The 24,027-nt window shown below is 37.5% G+C and overlaps 1 protein-coding gene across 1 annotated transcript; it reads right to left on the bottom strand.

The window, feature by feature from the left end:
* Positions 1 to 266: 266 nt before the first annotated feature.
* LOC146540204 (uncharacterized) lies at positions 267 to 23,396 on the bottom strand. The gene is made up of 14 exons (XM_085207226.1): positions 23,240 to 23,396; positions 21,285 to 21,408; positions 19,500 to 19,646; positions 18,865 to 19,052; positions 18,484 to 18,678; positions 12,862 to 13,044; positions 11,755 to 11,935; positions 6,737 to 6,932; positions 5,891 to 6,029; positions 5,630 to 5,749; positions 3,976 to 4,124; positions 2,827 to 3,070; positions 1,116 to 1,262; positions 267 to 596 (listed from the first exon to the last, which is right to left on the bottom strand). Exons 1-14 carry the CDS (start codon positions 23,249 to 23,251, stop codon positions 528 to 530), a joined length of 2,094 nt encoding a protein of 697 aa, XP_085063352.1. The 5' UTR covers positions 23,252 to 23,396; the 3' UTR covers positions 267 to 527.
* Between the last annotated feature and the right edge of the window lie 631 nt (positions 23,397 to 24,027).

Raw genomic sequence — 24,027 nt, 5'->3', positions numbered from 1 at the left:
TGGAAGAAACCCCAAGGATTCGTATCTGAATGGGATGTATATTATCCATAAAGGTTTGAGAAATTGTTTTGTGTACACTTTGTCTCAAACCCAAATGAATAGACTAGATATATCTTAGGACCTACCTAAGATACTACAGTTGGGTTTTTACTACAGTTGGGTTTTCTGAAGTCTGAACTATTGAGCATTCTTCACTGGGCAAGTAACTATGTGCTATGCTATGCTAGTGCTATTTACAGTTAACTTCAGGGCAAATTTATTAAAAGTTATTGACATTTGGTAGGTTTTTATTAGTTTTTAAATAATGATACATTTTAGTAACCGCTCACACAACTAATAAAACACATGCCACAGTAGGTTCCTCTCCGTCATTAGAATTTTATCAAGAAAATGAAAAAAGTTTTATATCATGTCTTAAATTTGGACACGTAGAACTTTGCGTTCATATAAATGTTAATTTTGTTAATTTTTTAAATGTAATGCCAAAAAATGTAAGTATACATACTTAGCAGCAGTATTAGTAGTCGTCAACAAGGCTGCGCGCTGGACGTGGCGTGCAGGACGTCCAGCGTGTTGCACAGCGCTCGGTAGTTTACCTGGCGGGACCAGCATACAAATTATGCTATACATAGGTACCAATCGCCTGGTAAACGATGTTGGTGTTTCTTATCTACGTAATACTTGGTGACAAGTACCTATTTATGTTTAACTTCCTAAATTAAAAAAATCTACTTCATGCTGCATTCGGCACACAGCAGGGTAGGCAGAGGCAAACTAATGTTAGGATCTTCCGTTATTCCGTCAACACCGGGTTTTTGCCTTGGTGCTAGAGCGAAGACATGAAAATATTAATAAAAACAAGACATTCCCTCGAGTGGGGATTGAACCCAAACCGTCGCGCTACAGTCACACCCTTGTGCCATTAGGCTACACTTACAGTTACAGCCTCAATGTTATACCTATATAATAATGATGTATATGATACAACTCAATGTTATAATACATATGTACCGCGTTATTTGCTTACACCACGAAAAGATGTATGTAAATATTTTCTATATTTTTACTAGTTATATCTAAATATTAGTATGAAATAAATGGAATATAAAGGGAACCTCGTCGTTGCCTAGCTGTGGGCAGCTGAAGCACTTGCAGAGTACGTCCCGCTCGCGCGACGACAGCAGCGCCAGCACGTCGCTGCGGGCCAGCGCGCGCTCCAGCAGTGCGCGAGACACACGCCCGCTGTGGCTCCGGTCCGCCTCCTGTACGGTGCAATACTGAGGTACTGATTTTGATGCCTACTAACGGAAAGCGGAGGTAACGTTTTAACGTTACTGTGCTAGTGCTTTAGCACTACCACGTTCCGAGACGAGACATTCAAAGCCGCACTGGGTCTTCTAGAGAAGAGAAATGAGAATGATAGTAGTAGTCACTGGGGATCCAAAAGTAAAAGCTTTTAAAAGGAAGTACAATCGAGCCTCATAGTATTTTGCCAATCTGGAACTCGTCAGCTTAGCCCCTTTCAAAGCCCGCACTTGGCAACATTAGCCACCAATCGCCTCCGCCATCGAGCACAGGGAATGACATCTTGGTTCATACGGCAAAGAAGCCGATCTGGGCTCTCTCTTTGCCTCAAAGTCGTCTATGGATGACCGAGGAACAACGCCGTCGATCATCCCGCAGTGCCCGAGCTCAATGCCTGATGTTAAGTTCAGCCAAAAAGCTGTTAGGCGAGCTCTGTGTTTTTTGGATATCCGTTAGTGCTCCGTTCATGTGCCCCTGAGCTGACTTTGGTGCGCCTGCGACTATCGAAAGGGACAGCAGCATCAATCAGTTATCGACGGTTTCTGCTCTAATATATACCCCTGAAACCTGGCGTCCTTCAAAACTGCGCGTCGGTCGAAGCGGCGGTACCAATACTGCATTATGTAGGACCAAACTTGCAGATGTGCTGACGTTTCGCCATCTCATCAATGCAGTCAAGGCACCGTTAACCCTGTTACCGGCAGCAATACGCCTTTCCGCATCCATCTCGTATCTTCCATCTCTACTGAAGATACTTCCCAAATATATCCCTTCATTCACTTGTTCTAATATCTTACTATTTACACGGATCTTGCATCCCGTCTTTTGTTCCTTTCAAATACTTGCCAGAACCTTTATTTTACTCCCATTTAGGTTCAAACCATTAATTTCAAACCCTTCGTCCTGAGTGGCACTGAATCTTCTACGCCTACCTACTTTCACTCACATGTAACTTTTTTCACGACTCTGTTAAACGCCTTTTCCAACTCCACAAAAGCACAGAAAACGTTTTGGTTAACGGCTGTAGCGGCTTGTTAGGGAAATAAATAAAACAACTCCGTACGGCTCTATATTACTAACTGAAACATTACATGATACTGGAATGCAAAACAAGTAAGTATATAAGTGTATGTGCGTGTGCACACGGCACAACGGCCAAGAATTTTTTGTGAATGGTCACGGAAAAATTCTTGGCCGTTGTGCCGATTCATCCATGTCTACTTTCAGGTCTATAGCTTTTTCGGGCCTCCCACAACAGCCTTTTGGATCTCTTTTGCATTCTTCTCGCTAATATGCTAAAAAGCATAAACTTTACTACGCAAGCTAATTATACTGATAGTCCTATAGCTTGCACAGTCTACCTGTAAAGATTTGCCTTTATATAAAGGCACCATGACTGCACCTTGCCAATCGTCTGGGACCGCCTCTGATTTCCACCATAAATTGCACAAAAACTGGTCGATACGACATGGGTTCCTTTAAAAAGCGCGCATATCTCTACCTTAAAGGCCAGCAACGCACCTTGAACACATCAAGTAGGTTAGAAGTCCGATCTGGGAAGTTGGCGAGCTTGTCGAGCGCCTTGGCCACGACGGCCCGCTCCTCGTAGTCCAGGTGCGCGGGCGGCGTGGGCGGCGCGTGCGCGGTGTGCGCCAGTGGCGCCAGCAGCGGCGCGCGCTCCAGCCCGCCTTGCGTCAGCGCGCTGCCGGCCGCCGCGCAAAAGCGCGCGTACTCCACCAGCTGACGGCGGCCTGGCGCGCTGAAACTATGTCATCGTGCTGTTAGAGACTATTCGCTATTGCTAATATCGTTTTAATAATAATATTAAATATTTTGTCAAAGAGGACTGCTGTTGCCGGTCGGTGGGATAAATAAAAAATAATTCTACTGTTATAATTATTCACTTTACATTTATTTAAAACTAGCGGTCCCCAGCGGCTTCGCCCGCGATTTATAAAGTGACATATCATATGTGTTGATGACAATGAATAATTTAATTTACTCGTTCAGAAACAGCCTTAGATGTTAAATTATTAATTTGGGTAAGGATGTTTAATATTGTTAGTAAAATAACTGTAATGATTGCGTATTACAAAAAATACTCAAATCGAATCGAATAAATTAATATCGAAATCGAATCCACAATAATTAATTGAATATGAAATCGAAAATAATTAATTAAGAACATCCTCCTTGTTTTGAAAGTCAGTTTAAAAGTCAGATCAGTCAGATTAATTACAAACAAATACAGTTTTAGTGCAAGTATAAGTATAGATATGGATTGCTTTATATTTGCGGGCAAACTCATGCTTGAGCTCTTTCAAATGACTATCTTAATAATATCTTATAAAAAAAAAAGTTATCTTTTTTTTAATGAACTGATTTTGATGAAACAAGATGATTATTTAGAAGTTAAGTTGAGTTTAGACAAAGAAATCGGGGAAAATTTCAAGTAAATCAGTTCAGTACTTTCGGTGATTAGCGTGACATACAGACAGAACAACAATAAATTTAAAAAAAAAATTGCTTTCTATTCTTTTTAAGTGTACATCTATCCGTTTCAGTCAAAAATACTAAATGTACAGACAAAATACTTTTACTGTTTTATTATATATAGAGAAGAGATTATTTAGTATAATTAGGCTATAATACATTGTGAACACATCTCACACTTCCATAAGCGTGTCCAGCTCGAGCGGGTGCAGCGGCAGCGCGGCGGCGGCGAGCCCGCGCTGGAACTGCGCGCGTGTCACCACGCCGCCGCGCGACCTGTCGAACTGCTGCAGGAACTGCTCTGGGCGGACACCCTCGCGCACCATCTCCATGTAGAACACAGTTAGTTGGACAGAGTCATATCCATAACGAGATGGGATGTTGTAATATGTTGCAACAAAAAAACATACATATATTTAATTAGAATTTTTTGAATATAAAGGATATATCAAAGGATGCATGGATATGAAGGATGTTGGTGTATAAAAAAATATTTAAAAATGTTCTCTTAGTTTATACATATGGGTTACCATAAAACAGGATTAGCAAAATAGCCCCATGTATCTATAACAATATACCTAAAGTTTTTAAAGAATTGCCACTTATAAAATAAAAAAAACAATTAATATTTTTTTTAATAGATAAATGGTATTATTCTGTTTCTGAATTTCTTAGCCATGAATTATAACTTTGTAAGATTTTTCTTTTGTAAACCATAATAATTAAATATAAAAATTGAAAATTTTATTTTAATAAAACAAAATGTAATATTTGCATGCCTAATGGTAGAATGTATATGGAGACTAAATATTAATAACTAGCGGACGCGCGCAGCTTCGCTCGCTTATTTAGGGGTGAATTCTAATATGCCATGAAACATGCGTTCAATTATATATTTTTAAGTGTCTAAATTTCAAATTTTAAAGTAATCGGTGGCGTTTTAAAGATTTTCCCATACAAACTTTCAACCCCCTATTTGTACCCTTAGGGATAGAATTCTAGAAAATCAAGAAACATGTGTTCAATTAAATACTTTTAAGACTCTGAATTTCAAATTTTATAAAAATTGGTGCCGATTTAAAGATTTTTCCATACAAACTTTCAACTCCTTATTTGCACCCTTAGGGGGAGAATTCTAGAAAACGATGAAATACCTGTTCAATTAAATACTTTTAAAAATCTAAATTTCAAATTTTATAAATATCTGTGCTGATTTATTTTTTTTTCCATACAAACTTTCAACCCCTATTACACCCCTTTAGGGTTAAAATTTTTCAAAATCCCTTCTTAGTGGATGTCCAGATTACGAAAGTAAACATCTGTCCAAATTTCACGTTTCTACGCACAGCGGTTAAGGCTGTGCGTGCGTCTTACCTCAGTCAGTGAGGACAAGTCCTTTTATATATATAGATTACATCTTTAACATGCTTTGTGCCTACGGGGCGGAGTGGACCCTCGTGGAGCTGGTATATCGCTGTGGTTTCACATCCAATCAGATGTTAAACAGCCATAACACAATAGTTTTATGGGAGTGAAAGTATGTGACCTGATGGTAAGTGATCACCGCCGCCCACAACCAGTGGGAGGGCAAGGGGAGGCCATCACGCTCCCGGAGCTGCTCATAAAGGGGCGCCAAATAGTCCGCAAAACTATTCAAAGATACATATGAAATTATATTGTGTTCGCCTGGGGGGAACACAATATAATTCTGGGTTCATGTGGAAGGAAGTTCCTACGAAACCGCACAGTAGTGGAGTACCACATATCCTGGTGGTGTGGATGATATTTTAGCTTGTTACTGTTGATATAACATATTATTCAACATTATTACCTTCCCCTTGATCTTGGCTAATATCTGTACAATGTCGGTGAGAGACGGGTCGGGCGGCGCCCGCGAGCCGCGCGCGACGACAGCGGACGGCGGCGCGATGGGCTCCGCCTCATCCTCGAGCTGGGATTCAATTTAGATAGGTAATTTGTCATTGTTAAACTAATAGTGATAGCTTTGACTGGTAAGGTACTAGTACCTACTTAACAGATAGAAATTACCAATCAATACAGAAGGCAACATAAGTCAGTGTGTAGTATTTACCTCGTGCAACAAAGCATAGTAATTGACGCCCACGTGGTCCTGGTAGGCGCCCTCGAGCGCGGCGGCGTCGTCGCCCACCACGCCCAACGCGCCTACCACGCGCTGGAACTGCGCGCGCGACACGTGGCCCGTACCGCGTCTGACGTTAAAACATTATTTGATTTTTTTAAGCCAACTGTAATTTTTTTTTAAATTAGTGTTATCATAAAGATTTTTGAGGCTGGCTGGATATTAAATATTTCTTTCCCCCCAGTAGCTCCCTTGTGTCTTTGTGTCACGAGGGCCTGTATACGCAGACGTGTATGAGGATTCGGTTCCCTATGTCTACTATATACGTGGAGGATACAGCGAACTGAACATGTTTAAGTTTAATTATGATTCGATAGGTATTAGGCGAATAACCCTACGTTCACATGGCCGCGCTGCCGCGCTGGTCACCTGTTCACACGACGGCGGCTTGTGTTTTATACCGCAAACTAACCATAAGGCTACGTTCAGATAACAAGCGTTCAGCGCGCGCTGTACGTAGAACTTTCAACAACTCAATTTTGTCACACAGGCTGACTGAAAGCGACTTGTCATGTCCCACATCGTAGGACGTTTCTCTATTTCATTTATTAACAACTCCGTATTAAAAGCTTCGGTTTCCTGACCTGATGAGTATATCCGTGTCGAAAGCGCGCGCTCAACAACAGTCGAGTGCTTGTACCGCGCGCCACCGCATGGTGACTCGCAGTACAAGATCTGGCGCGCGGTACACGGCGGTGCGGAAGCACTCACGCGGGGGTGCGCCGCCGCGTGGACGTAGGGTAAAAGTTAAATGATATAATAAAAGGCATGCAGTACTTGTCGTGGTCTCTGAACAGCGGGCGCAGGTCCAGAGAGCGCTCGGTGACGCGCGCGCGCACTCGCGCCAGCACCTGGTCGCACGCGCCGCGCTCCCCCTCTGCCTCCACCTCCCGCGTGCCCCCCACTCTCGCCGTCGCGCTTGGCCCGCCCGGAGTCACCGTCGGATGTTTCTCTAGTTCTTTTATCGTAAACACTAAACGAAATATAAGTTAATTTTTAACAAAAAGAAAAACCGTCTTCTAACAACGATCTAAAAAGTGAAAAATAATTTTACAAAGATTGAATAATAATAATAATAATAATAAGCTCCCCAAAATCCTACCTTACGTCCTAGCTGAACACCTTGCTAACGTGGGGGGCGGTAACGAGTACTTATGAAACTTACTCGGCTAACAAGGTAAAGGTTACCCATAAAAATGGAGACACGGTTACAAAAGAAACTGAGAGGGCCGCTTCCCGAGGGTGATCGTCGGGGCACACCTGGAGCTGACGCTGGGTGTTTCAGCATGCGAACCGTCGGCGGTCTGGAGTTGAACAGGCGGGCACAAAGTTAGAAACAGATTTTTCCACATATAGACAACGCCTACACGAACTATTTTGTCAAAAATATACTTACATTACCGTTTCTGAGCAAAGAGTATCTGACCCATGGAGAACAATAGTTAGAAATAAGTTAGTATCTCAGGTCTTACTACATCAAATAAAAGAAGAAGTAAAACGTGAAATAGAATTAGAAGAAAAAGAGATGGATAATATAAATAGAAATCAAAACCAAAGTCATTTAGTTTTATCAAACACAATAACTGCTGTATCCCAAGTTGGAGAACAATCACAAAATTATTTTAATACCCAAACAACACAGACTTCTACGCAAACAGAATCCTTAAATTATTTAATAGAAAATGATATAGAAACTTTAATTACACGGAAGTAGTAGAAGAGTACCTACTAATTACACGGAAGAACTTATTACAAATTTAAGAGAAAAACTAACAACAACACTTAATCTTTTTTCTGGGCTTGATCCAACAATTCGACCAAGTCTACCAAAATTAAAATATACTCATAAACTCACTGAACTAATACACATATTTAATTTATAAATATTAGGTAACTATATTTCCAACGAGATTCAATTAATAGATATACATACATTGATATATTGTACAGCTTTAGTAATAGGAGAAGAGTTAGGTTATAAAATTATACAAAGAACACATACAGGACAAAGAAAAAATTATAAAAATAAACCATCATGGCAAATAAGATTAGAAAAGAGTATAGAAAAACTTAGGTTAGATATTGGACGTCTCACACAATATATCAATAGCAATAGATCCCAAAAAGTAGTTAAAACAGTGATTTTTTCCAGAAAATTTTCCGTAATACAACTTTACATACTAAGCATGAAAATGATAACCAAAAATCAGAAGAATTTCTAGATACATTAAAACAAAAACTAGCTCTTAAATCTCATAGACTAAAAAGATACAAAAAAGCACAGAAAAAAAAAGATGACAATATCTTATTTGCAACAAGAGAAAAAACATTTTACAGACAACTTTCAAAACCAAACCATCCATCCCGAAATAGAAATACAGAGAGTATCCCTACAGAAGAACAGTTAACTACATATTGGTCAGACATTTGGGAACAAGAATCGAAACATAACGAAAATGCCAAATGGATTGTAGAAGAAACGGATAAATATAAAACAATAGATACAATGAATTTTGACGAAATTACTGAAACAGAAATTTTAAAAATTACTGCCAAACTACACAATTGGAAATCACCCGGTGCTGATAAAGTACATAACTTTTGGTATAAGAAATTAACCATATTTCACAGAGCAATAGCAAAAAATTTTACAGATATTATTTTAAATAAGCAGAATATACCCAGTTTTATAGCAACCGGAATTACATACATGATACCAAAAGGGAAATTTTCGTCGGAACCTTCACAATATAGGCCCATAACATGTTTACCCACAATTTACAAGATCCTCACTTCAGTTATAACATCTAGAATCACGGTACATATAGAAAAGTATAATATAATAGCGGAGGAACAAAAAGGGTGTAAGCGAGGCCATATGGGATGCAAGGAACAACTCATTATAGATTCCACCATTCACAAGCATGCTACAACAAAAAATAGAAATTTGCATTGTACATATATTGATTATAAAAAAGCTTTTGACAGCATACCTCACACTTGGTTAATACAAATATTCAAAATATATAAAATAAGTCCCTTTATTATTGAATTTTTGAACATTATTATGTCTCAATGGAAAACCACCTTGCAGCTTAATTACAATAGTACTACCGTGAGAACCAGACATATTCTAATTAAAAAAGGAATCTATCAAGGGGATTCCTTGAGTCCCTTATGGTTCTGTCTTGCCTTGAACCCATTATCTAATCTTCTACAGAATAGCCGGTTGGGATACAGTTTTAGTTCACGTTCACGCAATTCCCTAATATCACATCTCATTTATATGGATGATATAAAACTATATGCTAAAACACATACAGATATGAAACAACTAATAGATATAACTACAGAATTTAGCAATGACATTAAAATGCAATTTGGTCTGGATAAATGTAAAGCTCTCCATATAATTAAAGGCAAAATTCAAGAAGGTAATTATTTAATTAACGATCACTACATTATTACAGCTCTTGAAAGTGACGATATCTACAGGTATTTAGGATATAATCAATTAAAAGGTTTATACCATACAAATACAAAACAATTTTTAACTACACAATTTAAAAACAGATTATATGCTATTTGCAAGGCACAATTATCAGGAAAAAATCTTATTAAAGTAATTAATACATATGCCGTCCCAATGTTAACATATTCCTTTGGTATTGTAAAATGGACAAAAACAGATATAGATAACTTAGAGAGGTCAATCCGTACTATACTAACAAAACACAATTATCTTCACCCTAAATCTGCAATAGAAAGGCTAAACATTAAAAGATCACACGGTGGAAGGGGTATCATAAATATTAACATTTTGTGGCAAAACCAAATAAAATCATTACAAAAGTTTTTCATTTATAAATCAAATAGTAGCATAATACATAAAATAATAAAAGATAATGATCATAATTACACTCCGTTAAATTTAGAAGAAATTACTGGCTGTCAAAATAATCAACATACAGATCCGCAAAAGCAGCTAATAGAGAATTGGAAAAGTAAAGTATTACATGGAAGACATCCGCATGACATGGAACAAGCACATATAGATTCAGTAGGCTCAAATATGTGGCTCAAAGTTGGTAACTTATTCCCCGAAACAGAAGGATTCATAATAGCCATTCAAGACCAAATCATAAACACAAAAAATTACAGAAAATATATACTTAAAGATAGCAAAGTCACTAATGATAAATGTCGTAGATGCCACAGCCAACCAGAGACCATTCAACATATAACAGGAGCTTGTTCCAATCTCACACATTCCGACTACACGCACAGACACAACCAAATATGTAATATAATACATCAACAACTTGCACACAAATATAAATTTATAACCAATTTTGATACCCCTTATTATAAGTACACACCAGAAACCATACTAGAAAATTCTACCCATAAAATATACTATGATCGAGCTGTTCTTACCGACCGAACAATTCATTTTAACAGACCAGACATAATATTACAAAACAAAATAGATAAAATAACATACCTGATAGATATCGCAGTGCCTAATACACATAATCTCCAAAAAACAATTGCCGAGAAAATTAATAAATATGAAGAATTAAAAGAAGAAGTGACAAGAATTTGGAAACAAAAAACAGTATACATAGTACCTATAGTTCTCTCTACCACTGGGGTTATTCCGAAACATCTTCACCATAGTCTAAATATGTTAAACTTAAAACGTACAACTTATATTACATTACAACGAGCAGCAATACTAAACACAACACAAATAGATGAACAGAACACGAATACACCTCAAGTACAATAACACATTCTATTAATTTATATTGTATCTACTTGGTTACAACCCGTAGATACAATAAAATCCAGTTTCAAACTGAGTATTAATACATATACAAATAATAATAATAAAGCCGCAGGGCAGCTTGTGGCGAGCTGTTGGGGAGGGGAATTGTGATCTATCCCCCGCCTCTGGCTTGCCTTTATTGGCCGGCAGAGTGGAGCGCAAGAGCTATATGCTCGAAAGGGTGGAAGTGCCATTTCATAGCCTTAGTTTAGATTTCCACATTTTCCATAGTTCCTACGCATTAACCGGAGACCATCTCTGGGCAATTACCTGTGGTTACCCAGAGATGGATCCCGGCTGATGAGTGATGCGTCATAGTAAAACATTTGAATATTTTCTAAGGGGCCTCTACGTGTTTGACCTGTGTCCCCACGCAAGCCTTCCAAAGGACCGGGTTCTTTTGAACCCGTAAATCTTTAAAGAGAAACACAATAATAATAATATTTTTCACTTTTTAGTTCGTTCGATTCGATTTTTCTTTTTGTTAAAAATTAATTTATTTTAGGATTTTAAGGGATGGGATGGAAAAACAAACTTTCTCAATTTCCCATAACCGGAACCTAACCAAACTTTCACCAAATTATCCTTGAAGTGTATCCTTTCAAATAAAAAAAGAATCATCAAAATCGGTTGGCGCGACATTGAGTTATTCGTCGTTCGTATTGAGAGATATTGTCGCGCACATACCTAAGGCAAATTTGAGACTTATGTGATTTTCTCATCGATACCATTGTCAGACATAGACCAAAAAAAAATGGTACCATTCGGGAAGCTTCACCTTTCAAATAAAAAAAAAATCAAAAACGGTTCACCTAGTCAAAAGTTGAGGTAACAAACATAAAAAAAATACAATCGAATTGATAACCTCCTTTTCTTACAGAAGTCGGTTAAAAAAGGGAGTATTGATTAAATATTATTAAAGGGTAGTTATAGGGGTTCCCCCATCGCTGTAACACTCGAGCACCTTGGTCGCAGTCGTCCTCGAAGGTGCGCCAGCACACGCGCGCGGGGTCGGCTGCGTCCGCGTAGCAGCGCGCGAGGCGGCGCGCGTCGGCAGCGCTCAGCGCCGCGCGCAGCCCCGCTGCGTCCAGCGCGCGCACGAACTGCTGCGCCGACACGCGCCCGCCGCCCAGCGGGTCGTAGTCCTGCAATGCTTGCGTTGATAGTCACCCCACACGAACGACTTATAGTTTGTAATTGTAGTCCTGCGCACGAACAAAGGGTTTCCTCATTTTCTACATTGACACTAGAGCGAACGAATGAAAATATTAAATATTAGAAGCCCACTCGCGGCTTCGCCCGCACGCACTCTGCATTGATACAGATTGATACATTCAATCATGAACAACTTGTTTTCACTTTCACCAGTCGGACCTAGGCGCATTTTCTCATAAAATGACGTCCAAACCTACTACAAAAGCCACAGCTAATGTCCATTAAATTTCCTTTATGATGAAATAACTTTCACTCTGAAGTTTCAGTATAAATGTCAAAATGATAAAATGATAAAATCATTTTACAATGTTCAATTATATTTTGTCACAAAATACGTTATCGCGTCTTATTGATAAGAGACTTAACGTGTTCCCTGATATTGTTAACTAAGACTTACACCGCCATGTTCTCTGAAGCATCTCCTATCTCCTGAAGATTGCATCTTACATATATATCAGGAGATCAAACAAACAACCAAGTGAATACGCTTCTGCCCCTGCCACGAGTGTTCTCAAAATTACATGTAAAACTAAAACTTTGTAATTTTATATTACAATTCCAAGGAAAAAAAATTAAAATATACCCACACATGTTATCCCACATTAACATATGTGATCCAAATTTATTAAGGACTTTTTTTATATAGTCATTAATTAACAGTTTAAAAAAAAACAGCTTAATTAAAAAAGATACATACTTTTATTTCTCTTTTTCACTGCGGTATTTAACTTTGTGGCGTTCTTCTTAAAACATTTAAACGAATTTCATCCCCCAAATGTCGAACCAAATACTCCGCGACGAAAACATCGTGCATGTGGAAAATAATATTGCTTAATTATTTTAACTTGATGCTCACCCTAAAGAACTCCGACACCCGCACCCGTCGCTCCAGCACGTGTCGTTGCACGCGCAACATGAGTTCCGCGAGGTCGGGCGCGGGGGAAGCGGCAGGGGAAGCGGCGGGGGAAGAGGGCAGCGCCGGCAGCCGCGGCGTCGGCGGCGGACGACTGTCGATCAGCGCTTGAGGGTGCTGGTACTCCTGGAATCACCTTGCACATGCCAGGATAGGGAGAAGAAATCTGGTTTAGGACCCTTCGTTCCCCATACACCACTCCATTTAAAGCACTCCGACATATTATGGATAAGAAATTATGTACTAAGATTTATGTTGCCTTAGCACAATCCGTCATCATATACCTACTGTATTCCTGTATGGGTGGAGCGACTAAATCTAACTTTATAGCCCTGGAACGTGCCCATGCCCAGGGATCTAAGCCTATATATTAAGTCCTATAGATACCCAACAGACTACTTATACATGTTTAGGGAATTGTTATCAGTTAGGCGGCTTTATATAATCAACCTAATCTTAAAATACCACAAATCGTTGCCGTATAATCCAAAAGTTGTAAGTAAAAGACGACATGACATCTTAGCACGCGTCCACTCTTTTCCTTAAGATACCGTAGGTATAAGTAGCTTATCACACAAGAAAAGGAATCAAGATCAGAAAGAAATGTACAAGAGGCAGCCTTATCGCTAAAACAGCGATCTCTTCCAGACAACCTTAAGGCATAGCACGTAAAGCGTAGGAAAGGGTTGGGGGTGAGAATAATAAATTTAATAAAATATAATATAGAAATTATAGAAATATATAAAATATAGGAATTATAAATATGTTAATATATAAACATATACATATATACATACATGGCCGCATAGTATACATATATAGCTTATAATATAAATAAAATGTAAATAAATAAAAGGTAAGGACGGTCAAAAAGTATGAAAATATTGTTTTAATAATCATCTTCTTGTTTATCGAAAGATTTTGGGCCAAACCTATTTGTCTTCAACATTGTTATACACTACACACCGATCTCACATACAATTAAACATATAAACTATATTAACTATATATGTTATACTGTGCATATTTATAATAAAACTAATACTTCCTTTGTAATAAATAAAACGATAAGAATATACAGTAAAAAAGTAATACCTATGATGCCTGCCAGCGACATCTCGCAATATAATTTGTCTCCCGATTATGGATGAAAACTTAAAGGTATTAAATAATATAGACTTTATTAAATCTACAGACTCAATAAAATGTAACATAGAAAGCTTACCCAATTTCCTTAGTAAAACTAATTTAAAATTGACTACAATTGTCACACAAAATATAAGGAGTACTACAAAAAACTTTGATGACTTACTGATTAACTTGACACTACTACCAAATAACCCAGATATAATAATTTTAACTGAATGTAGATTACAAACAGCGAAATCAGTTCCCATTCTTGATAATTATTCATCTTTCCAAACAATTAATCTACTAAACCAGAATGATGGTGTAATTGTTTATATTAGGAATAATATTAATTCTGAAGTAAGTGAACTAAGCTTACATGAAGCTACTGGATTTGAAATTAAATTTGCTAACTATGTTATACTGGGTCTTTATAGATCTCCCTCATTTATACATGCCGAAAATTTTATTTTATCCCTTAATAACTACCTGAGCGGTATTACTAAGTGTAATAATGTTATTATTCTTGGGGACATAAATATAGACTTGATATCGACACCAAGAGAAAAATCTTGGGAACGAAACAATAGGTTAAATTATCTTAACATCCTCTCCACACATGGACTCATGCCCGGTCATATGTTACCAACGAGAGATGACAGCTGCCTCGACCATGTGATGCTTAAAATCGACAATTCCCACAGCTCATCCTTGGTTGCGGTTTTAAATACTACCGTGACGGATCACAATATGGTTACTCTACACATCTCGCAGGGCTTAAAGACATCTAAGTTACTAAAATATAAAACTATTGTTGATTATGAGAATGCTTACAACTCACTGATAACCGCAGACGTGCTTTGTCTTAACATTTTCAAAGATCCAGAATGTTATGCTGTGGCGCTAATTGATATGATAAAAACTATTCTCAGTAAACACTCCCGTGTTGTATCCATCCCATCCAACAAAAGAATTAAAAAGCCGTGGATCACAATAGGTGCCCTGCGCTGTATTAGGTTAAGAAATCTAATGCAAATTAAACTTAGGACAAATTCGCACAATGAAATTTTAAAAATAACTTTTAAGCGTTATCGTAACTTTTGTTCAAATTTAATCCATAAACTAAAAAGACAATATCATAAAAACAAAATAAATGAACAACTTAAACAGCCCAGAAAGCTATGGTCTACTATTGATTACATTGCCCAATATAGACAAGAAAAAACCACAAACACCAATTTATTGGCAGTACGAACCACTCCGCAAGAGTCAGTAAATCATGTGAACAAGTATTTTGTCAGTATTGGACAAAGCTTGGCAGAGGTCATCTATAGTTCAAAACAATTTCAAAACTCATCCGTGATTTCACATAGCCTATCTTCAACCGTATCATCTTTTGTTCTGCTTGACACCGATCCCACAGAAGTGGACAGAATACTGACTGGTCTTGATTCAAACAGCGCCCCGGGTTGGGACGGTATTTCAACCAAATTTTTGAAGATGTCTAGAGCATTTATAGTCCCGCTGATCTGCTCGCTGGCTAATCTATGCTTTCATAAGGGTATATTCCCAAAAGCACTTAAGCGGTCTATAGTGATTCCTGTGTTTAAGGGTGGAGATAAAACCGACGTTAACAACTACAGGCCTATATCACTTTTGACTTCTATCTCTAAGATTGTGGAGAAACTCTTGAATAATCGACTGATGGGATACCTGAACAAGTTTAATATCTTATCTAGCTCACAATACAGTTTTAGGAAGGGGCTCTCTACACAAGATGCTATTTTGGCACTTACATCTCTTATTGTGCAAGAAGTAGATAAGGGTAACAAATGTCTCGCAGTCTTCCTAGACTTAAAAAAGGCTTTCGATACCGTCTCTGTAGTCACGCTTGTACGCCGACTGGAGCAAATAGGTATAAGAGATAAAGCTCTTAGTCTATTCAAGAGCTATCTTAGGGATAGGAAGCAAATGGTCAGGATTGGAGAACACCTAAGTAGTGAAGAATGTGTCTCTTACGGTATCCCGCAGGGAAGCGTCCTCGGGCCAACGCTCTTTCTTATTTACATAAACGACCTATGTAAGCTTCAGGACATTGGAGGGAATATTTTTTCCTATGCTGATGACACTGCCATCGTGTTTACTGGCAAGTCCTGGCTAGACGTAAAAAATAAGGCAGAAAGGGGTTTATCAAAAATATCAAAGTGGTTGTGTGATAATATATTAACATTAAACATACAAAAGACAAGCTATATATGTTTTACAAAGTATGCAAATACACAACCTACTCTTGATTTCTCCCTAAAGATTCATAATTGTCAACAGGACAACTCTACTCTTAACTCTTGTCACTGTCCCACCTTGCAGAAAGTTATAAGCACAAAGTACCTTGGGATTATGTTGGACCAAAGGCTGTGTTGGACGGCTCACATTGAACTCCTGATGACTCGTATCAGAAAACTAATTCGGGTCTTCAAATCACTCAGGCATGTGATGGAAAAGGAATTATTGAAGAGAATTTACATTGCACTTGTGCAGTCTGTAATTACTTACTGCATCCCGATCTGGGGTGGCTCTGCAAAGTCCCATTTCCTTAGTTTAGAAAGAGCCCAAAGAGCTCTCATTAAGGTGATGTACTTTAAGTCATACAGATTTCCAACAACTGCCCTATATGAATTCAGCGGTATATTGTCTGTGAGAAAACTCTATATTCTAAACCTAATCTTAAAGTGTCATGGAACCATACTTTTTGATAAAAATAAATTAAGGAAACGACGAAATGATCGTGTTGCCCCAATATGTAAAGTACGCTCGAGTTTCGCAAAACGGCAATATAGTTTCCAATCGTCTACTTTATACAATAAAATCAATCGCTTCCTCCGCATATATTCTATGAAAAACTACTCATGCAAGAAGATCTTGACTAATTGGCTAAATAAACTTTCTTATATAGAAACTGAAACATTACTTTCGTAATATTGTTCTCTATTTTACACACAATGCACAGATATATATAATCTATTAATATATAGTACAGGACATGCACGGACAACCCTCTCATACCTCATGCGCACACACACACAGGCACACACCCACACACACACACATACACACACACACTCATGCACAGGCACAAATGCCTACATTTACGGCCCCCTTATTTGTTTTCTGTTAAATTTAACTATTCTCTAAGCTTAAATGTACCAAACGGAGAAGCGAGTCATTCTCAACACAAGTATCCTTGATTACTTACTGGGAAGTCTCAGCGACTCAACTTGTAAAAAATTATGAGAATAAAGCTATTTTTATTTTTTTATTTTTATTTATCTAAAAATAGGTAATGATTTTGCCCGTTAATATTCAAAGGTAAAATGTTCCAGAGTCGGGAAGATGTAATTGTAAAAGAATTGCTAAGGAAGGAAGTTATGATTAGAGCGCAGGTGTCGTGAGTGGGATCGCAGGTGGGGTTACTGGATCAAACAGTACACGGTAAAGAAGATGGAGAAGAGGAGTATTCCTGCGAACTCGGATTGGGAGCCACTTGAGCTTAGTTCGAAACTCTGAGAACCGAATTGCAACATTTTGTAGCCGTTCAAGCTTATTAAGTTGTAATTTCGAAATAAAGATTATTATATTATTTTTAAAATCTTTCGACGTAAATTAACGGAACTACGCCACGAGGATAAAAAAAAAAATAATTTACAGGTTAATGCTTTTTACGTGACCTTCCAGTGACATGGATACAGTGTTTTCGAGTATATCGTGTCTTTCCTACTATTTTTTTTGCTGTTCTTTGATCACTCATTCGTTTGACGTGCCCAAGCCTGCCATTCTGTGTATCTTTTTATTGCGAATTCGATTACCTAAGCTGACTCAACATATCCTACGAAGAAATCGCATCTCTACAGCATTCATCTGTTTCAGGTTTCGTTCGGTACAGCACTGCTGTGCTAACGTGTCACCGTCTCATAAATGGACCGAAGACTTTGTTAACTCTATAACCAGCAGCAATACACCTTTCCACATCCATTTCGTATCTTCCGCGTCTACTGAATATACTTCCCAGAGAGCAGTGGTGTAGCTAGGGTATTTGCTGCCTGGTGCAGCTTAGGACTTGATGCCCGTTAAAAATTTTATGACTTGCAAATTGATCGTCGACTTTGATGCCCCTTTCCTTTTGATGCCCGGCGCGACCGCACCGCTCGTACCCCCCCTAGCTACGCTACTGCCAGAGACGCTTCATTCGTTTGTTCTAATATCTTACCATTTACGCTGATCTTGCGTTCCGTCCTTTCTGTATGTCTCACTCGCAGGATGCGAAAATAATAGTCTGTTCAGGCTTAGACCAGTATTTGCACACCCTTCTTTCAGAGTGCTCAGTGCCTGCAACTCACATTCTGGCGATCCAATGTATTTACAAAGATGATCAAGATTTACCGGTCCAAGTCCTTGAATACCGTCCTTTTTGACAGCTTCGATTTCGCTGAGGAACTCCACGTAATCGATAGTGTAAGAGTCCTTGATGTAGCGGCGCACGAGCAAGTTGAAGTCCTCTGGCGACACCAGCACGCCCACGAAGTTGAGGATGCGTGCGAAGTGGGCGAATGTAATGCGACCATCGTTCTTGGCCACCTGTAAGTGCATCCAAGTGTAATGAGCAGTTTTAATTGCTTAAACTTTACATACTAGAATTCATACTAATATTAAAGTAAAAATATATTTATTAGATATCTGTCTGTTCCTGCACATTATACAACTTTGCTGAACGTGAGAAATGCGTGTGGGAGAGAGGTGTGAGAGTAACTCGGTACAGTGTACCAGTTCATAGTCCTGGAAGTAAGGCCTGAAGGGTATGTCGCGCTGCGCTATGGTGGCGAGCAGGCAGCACAGGCGGCGCGCCTGCCACGCGTCGAGGCGCCGGCAGCGCGGCGGCGCCGGGGCCGGGCACGCCTCCAGCGCGCACGCCACCGCGCCTCGCCGCCCCCGCGCCTCCCCGCCGCCCCCGTCTGCAACATCATTGTAGATCAACCGGCAGTAAATGCGCTTATTTACGTAATATATGTCAGTTAGGCGTGCGCACCATAATGTTACCATTTGCCATGTTAGCAAGCTTTGCGGCTTCTATTGACAGTGTCTTAGATGCAATGTAAATAAAACAAAACACTGGTGTGTAAATGTCATCATTTATATTATATATCAATGTATCGATTGTCAAGTAGTGTTTTAAAAGTACATAATATGGATAGATTTAGGAACAAAAGTATTTTGTTTAGAAAAACCGTCTTTCAACAGTAATATTATAGTCAAAATGTTGAAGATGGCGCGCGAAGGTCATTATTGTTAGACGTATAGGTAGGCTAGGTGAAGTAGGGCAGGATCGCCTTCTGCTAAGATAAAATTTACAATATTTTTATGACTTCATTAATAAAAAGAAAGTTATTAAAAGTAGGTACCTTCTCCATGTATGACCTGGCACAGCTGGTGGTAGAGCACGCGGCCATCCTGAGCGCGAAAGTAGTCTGCCACCTGCGCTATCTCCGCCTCGGAGAGACCGATCACCGAGCGCAGTGGCCCCGCGAGCACCGACACGAACTTGGATTCTGGACAAACGTCGAGACGCAGTGGTAATAGCGTGCGACCGTAGGTTCGATTCCCATCCCATGATATATTTAATATTTGTTAACTAGCTGAAGCATGAGTAGAGCTATAGAGACAACAGGCGAACATTATGTCGTTATTGGATGATCAAGTTAGTGAAAGGTATATATGGTAATATTTAGTAGATAAATTAAAATATCTAATACTAGCGACCCTCTTGCGGCTTCGCCCGCTTTTACTACTGGATTATTCATATAATGTATGTTTGCAAAGCACTTAAGATAATATAAATTAATTAAACCCTAATGCAACCCGCATTTTCGTAATTTCTTTCCTAAACAATTGGAAACACAGCAAGGATTTTTTAGTAGGTACGGTAATTTTAAATCTGTGCTACTAATCTTTTCAAGTACTTATTAAAATATATTTAAATGACTATTTTTGAAGGTTAAATGGTTATTTTTAAACGGAAGAAATTATAAACAAAAACCTACCTACTAATAACTACTACAAAAAATATGAAACCAAATATATCGCGCTGAAATAATACATTCAACTCCAATTATCCAATACGTGCAAACGCATCTAAATCTTCGTTGCCATAAAGGCAGGCGGGTTTTTTTTCGAGCTTGTGGTTAATGCTGAAGAGAGTGTTCTGTCCCTGATGAAAAGCAAGCACTACGTGGCTGCCTGTGAAGAAAATTAAATAGAATGCATCGGCCGGGGATCGAACCCGGGCCGCCCGCGTGGCAGGCGAGCATTCTACCACTGAACCACCGATGCGTGTAAGGCAGGCGGGCGCGGCGGACGCATGGCGAGTGGCGAGCCGTTTCGCAGCAAGGATTTTTTGATATTGGAACAACTTCTAAAGTACTTATTAAAATGAAAAACAGCAAAAGACAGTTTTGATCTACATTAAATGGCCAACGTAACTAATATACTTATTTATATGCTGAGAGTAAGGAATAAGTGAAATTTGAGTAACATACAGCATGTGTTAACATTTAAATGCTTTTTTCTGTAAAACTATTCGCAATTTCGAAATAGTGTAAAAGCAAATTTTATCTTCGTGTAACGTAGAAAATTAATAAATTATTTTAAAGGATAAGGATTACCAAGGATTATTTCCATTATGGAAAAATATGTCTCACAATAAAAAATATATTGAAATTATTATTTTTAGACAGAAAAATGATCACTACACGTTATTCTTAAAAGATACGAATATGCCGTCGCGGACTTTTTTGTAGATCTTATTAAGAGGAACAATACTCCAGTACATTTTTTTCATGTAGTAATTACCATTAGAGCAGCACATGCGCGAAAGTGGCTCAACGGGTAGGACTTTATACATATTTATCGTATTTATGCTAATTTATATAAGAATGTACAAATAATAAACTATATATAAACCTTCTACGGAAAATACTCGACCTAATGGTGAAAACCGCATCAAAATCCGTTGGGTGGTTTAGAAGAAGAAGAGTTAGAAACAACAGACAGACACGAAGAGCGACTTTGTTTTATAAGATATAGGATAGGATAGGATGTATATAGGATAGGATAGGATATTGGCCTCGGTGTAATAACTTTATAAAAATGTTCGAAAAATAAATTATTAATAGACTAAAAATATATACCAGAAATGAGAGAGTTCCCTTCAGGGTCCAGGGGGCGGTACCAGTCCCACAAGTTGAGTCCGACGCGGAAAGCTGCCGCGCGGATCTTGTTGCACGTCTTCCAGACATCTGCTAGACGTACGATCTAATAAAAATATTAAATAATAAGTAATCTATGGTTTAATCGTACATATATACGATAAATTTACGCGGCTGTTACGGCTGTGCGTAGAAACGTGAAATTTGGACAGATGTTTACTTTCGTAATCAGGACATCCACTGAGAAGGGATTTTAGAAAATTTTAACCACAAAGGGATGAAATAGGGATTGAAAGTTTGTATGGATTTTTTTTAAATCGTCACCGATTTTTATAAAATTTGAAATTCAGACTCTTAAAAATATTTCGTTTTAACACTTGTTTCATGGTTTTTTAGAATTCACTCCCTAAGGGTGCAAATAAGGGGTTGAAAGTTTGTATGGGAAAATCTTTAAATCGCCACCGATTTTATAAAAAAATAAATTCATACTCTTAAAAATACTTCATTGAACACGTGCTTAATGGTCTTTTAGAATTCACTCCTAAGGGTGCAAATGAGCAGGCGAAGCTGCGCGCGCTCACCAATCTAGACTTTAATTGAATAAAAGTAAAATTTATTAATTTAACAAATGACGCCATTGTAAAATTATTTTACATTCCACTCACATTCAGGGAACTGTCGGGATCGGGAAAAAATGTATATTTATACTAGCGGACCCGGCCGCGGCTACGCCTGCTTGAACTATACGAATATTTATTTAATATGTTTATGAAATTATTTTCAGTTTTCAAAAGAATTAGTAAGAAAATATAAGCCTAAATGATTAAAATAAGCTAAAAAAGAATAATAAGTTAAAGTCTAAAAATTTATTATTAGAAAAAGTATCTGAGTAATTGAAATGAAGTAGATAACAAAAGAAGCAAAAGTAACTGAAGGAAACTCTTAATATAAGAAAAATTACCTAAACTTTGCCGTGCGCGCGTACTAAACATTTTTTTTATTTTAAATAGCATAATTTTTGCAAACATTATCAAATAAAATCCTAAATGATTAAAATTACGATATAACATCGGTATAGATAAGCGAACATTCTTTCTTAAATATATTTCTATAATATTAAACAAAAAGTAGCGGGCAATGGAACATCAACAAATTAAACTGCTTTTTAGGCTGCACTTTGGCTCTCTTCCAATAGAGTTCGAAGAGACCCAAAGAAAAGTATAAATAAATAAAAAGATAAATTAATTATAAAAAGCAAATAATTACATAAAAATTAACAATAGTTCGAAAACGTATGGCAATTTATAAAATCGTCAACGTAATCTGCCCGTTCATTCATTCATTCTGCCAGGTCATTTCGAATCAGTGACATCTTAATTATTTATTAGAATGTTATACAGTAAACTATAATTTCAATCTAGATAAAATACTAAAAGCGACCATTATATTTATTTTCATAAGGATGACAACAGAAACCCGATACATTTAAAGTAAATTAATTAAAATGGTTACTTTTGCTCAACCTTCAGAGATAAACATACATATATCATCACGGACATTTACTTGTGTCTTATAAGGTTGAGTCGGCGCGCGCCTTGTATGCGTAAGCAAGCTCATTTTGACATTTGCCGTTGCTTAGCAACGGTCGCATAGCGACGGTTCTTATTAACATGGCGGAATAAATTGCATGTAAAATTAATAAATATTTTAATATATTAGTACATAACGACAATATTACAAATATGAGAAAAAAACGTAACCTATGTTCATCAAAAGTATATGAGTATTTTATCACAATTAAATTAGCAATTTGGCCCTGATTGCGTAAAAGACAGACAGAGTAACTTTCTAATTTATAACATAGGTATGGATACAATAGGTTTAGTTGGTGTCGGTTATATTAAAAGTATATGAGTAGGCATATACTAATACAGTACCGTATCGTGCATGCTCTCTTCCACTTATAACAAAGAAGTAAATACACTTTATTTAGAAATTTATCTCATAATAAATAATAACACAAAACTAACTAAATAATGTACAATTACAGAAATATTTAAAAAAATGCATAAAATAGAGCCATAAAATATTTTTATAAAATGGACAATTGACAGTAATTGACAAATCAAGCTAAAAAAAGAATCTTAGTTTAATAACAATTCACGGTGGCCTAAACATTGAATTATAATTTATTAAATCTATATAGTAAAAACATTTTGTCTGTATATTTATTATTTTCACTGAAATAGGTAGAGTGACTATTAAAAACAAAAATAGAAAGTAAAAATATATTTTTTTAATTTCTTGTCTGTCTGTATGTATGGTCACGCTAATCTTCGAAAGTACTAAACCGATTTACTTAAAATTTTCACCAATTGTTTTGTTTTAACTCAACTTAACATCTAAAGTTTGTTTCATCAAAATATTTTACAAAGAATATTATAAATCCTTACCCAAATCAATAATTTAACATTTAAGGCTGTTTCTGAACGAGTAAATTAAATTATTCATTGACATCAACACATTTGACTGTCAGTCAATTCTGTTTAGTAAATGAATAATAGGTGAAGGCAGTATTTTAGCTGGATCTCTTTTTAACGTGTATACTCCTATTGTGTAATATTGTCTCTTTTTTACCGTACATTCTCCTTTGTGTGTCTTACAATCAACGTGACAGTGCTGAACTGAACTAAATGCCATAAATAAAGAACAACAACAATAAATG

The sequence above is a fragment of the Heliconius melpomene genome, chromosome 3 (genome assembly GCF_056956725.1).
Source record: "Heliconius melpomene rosina isolate 202511_hmr_F chromosome 3, ASM5695672v1, whole genome shotgun sequence".
In the NCBI taxonomy this organism is placed as follows: domain Eukaryota; kingdom Metazoa; phylum Arthropoda; class Insecta; order Lepidoptera; family Nymphalidae; genus Heliconius; species Heliconius melpomene.
This window is presented reverse-complemented; position numbering and strand designations above follow the sequence as displayed.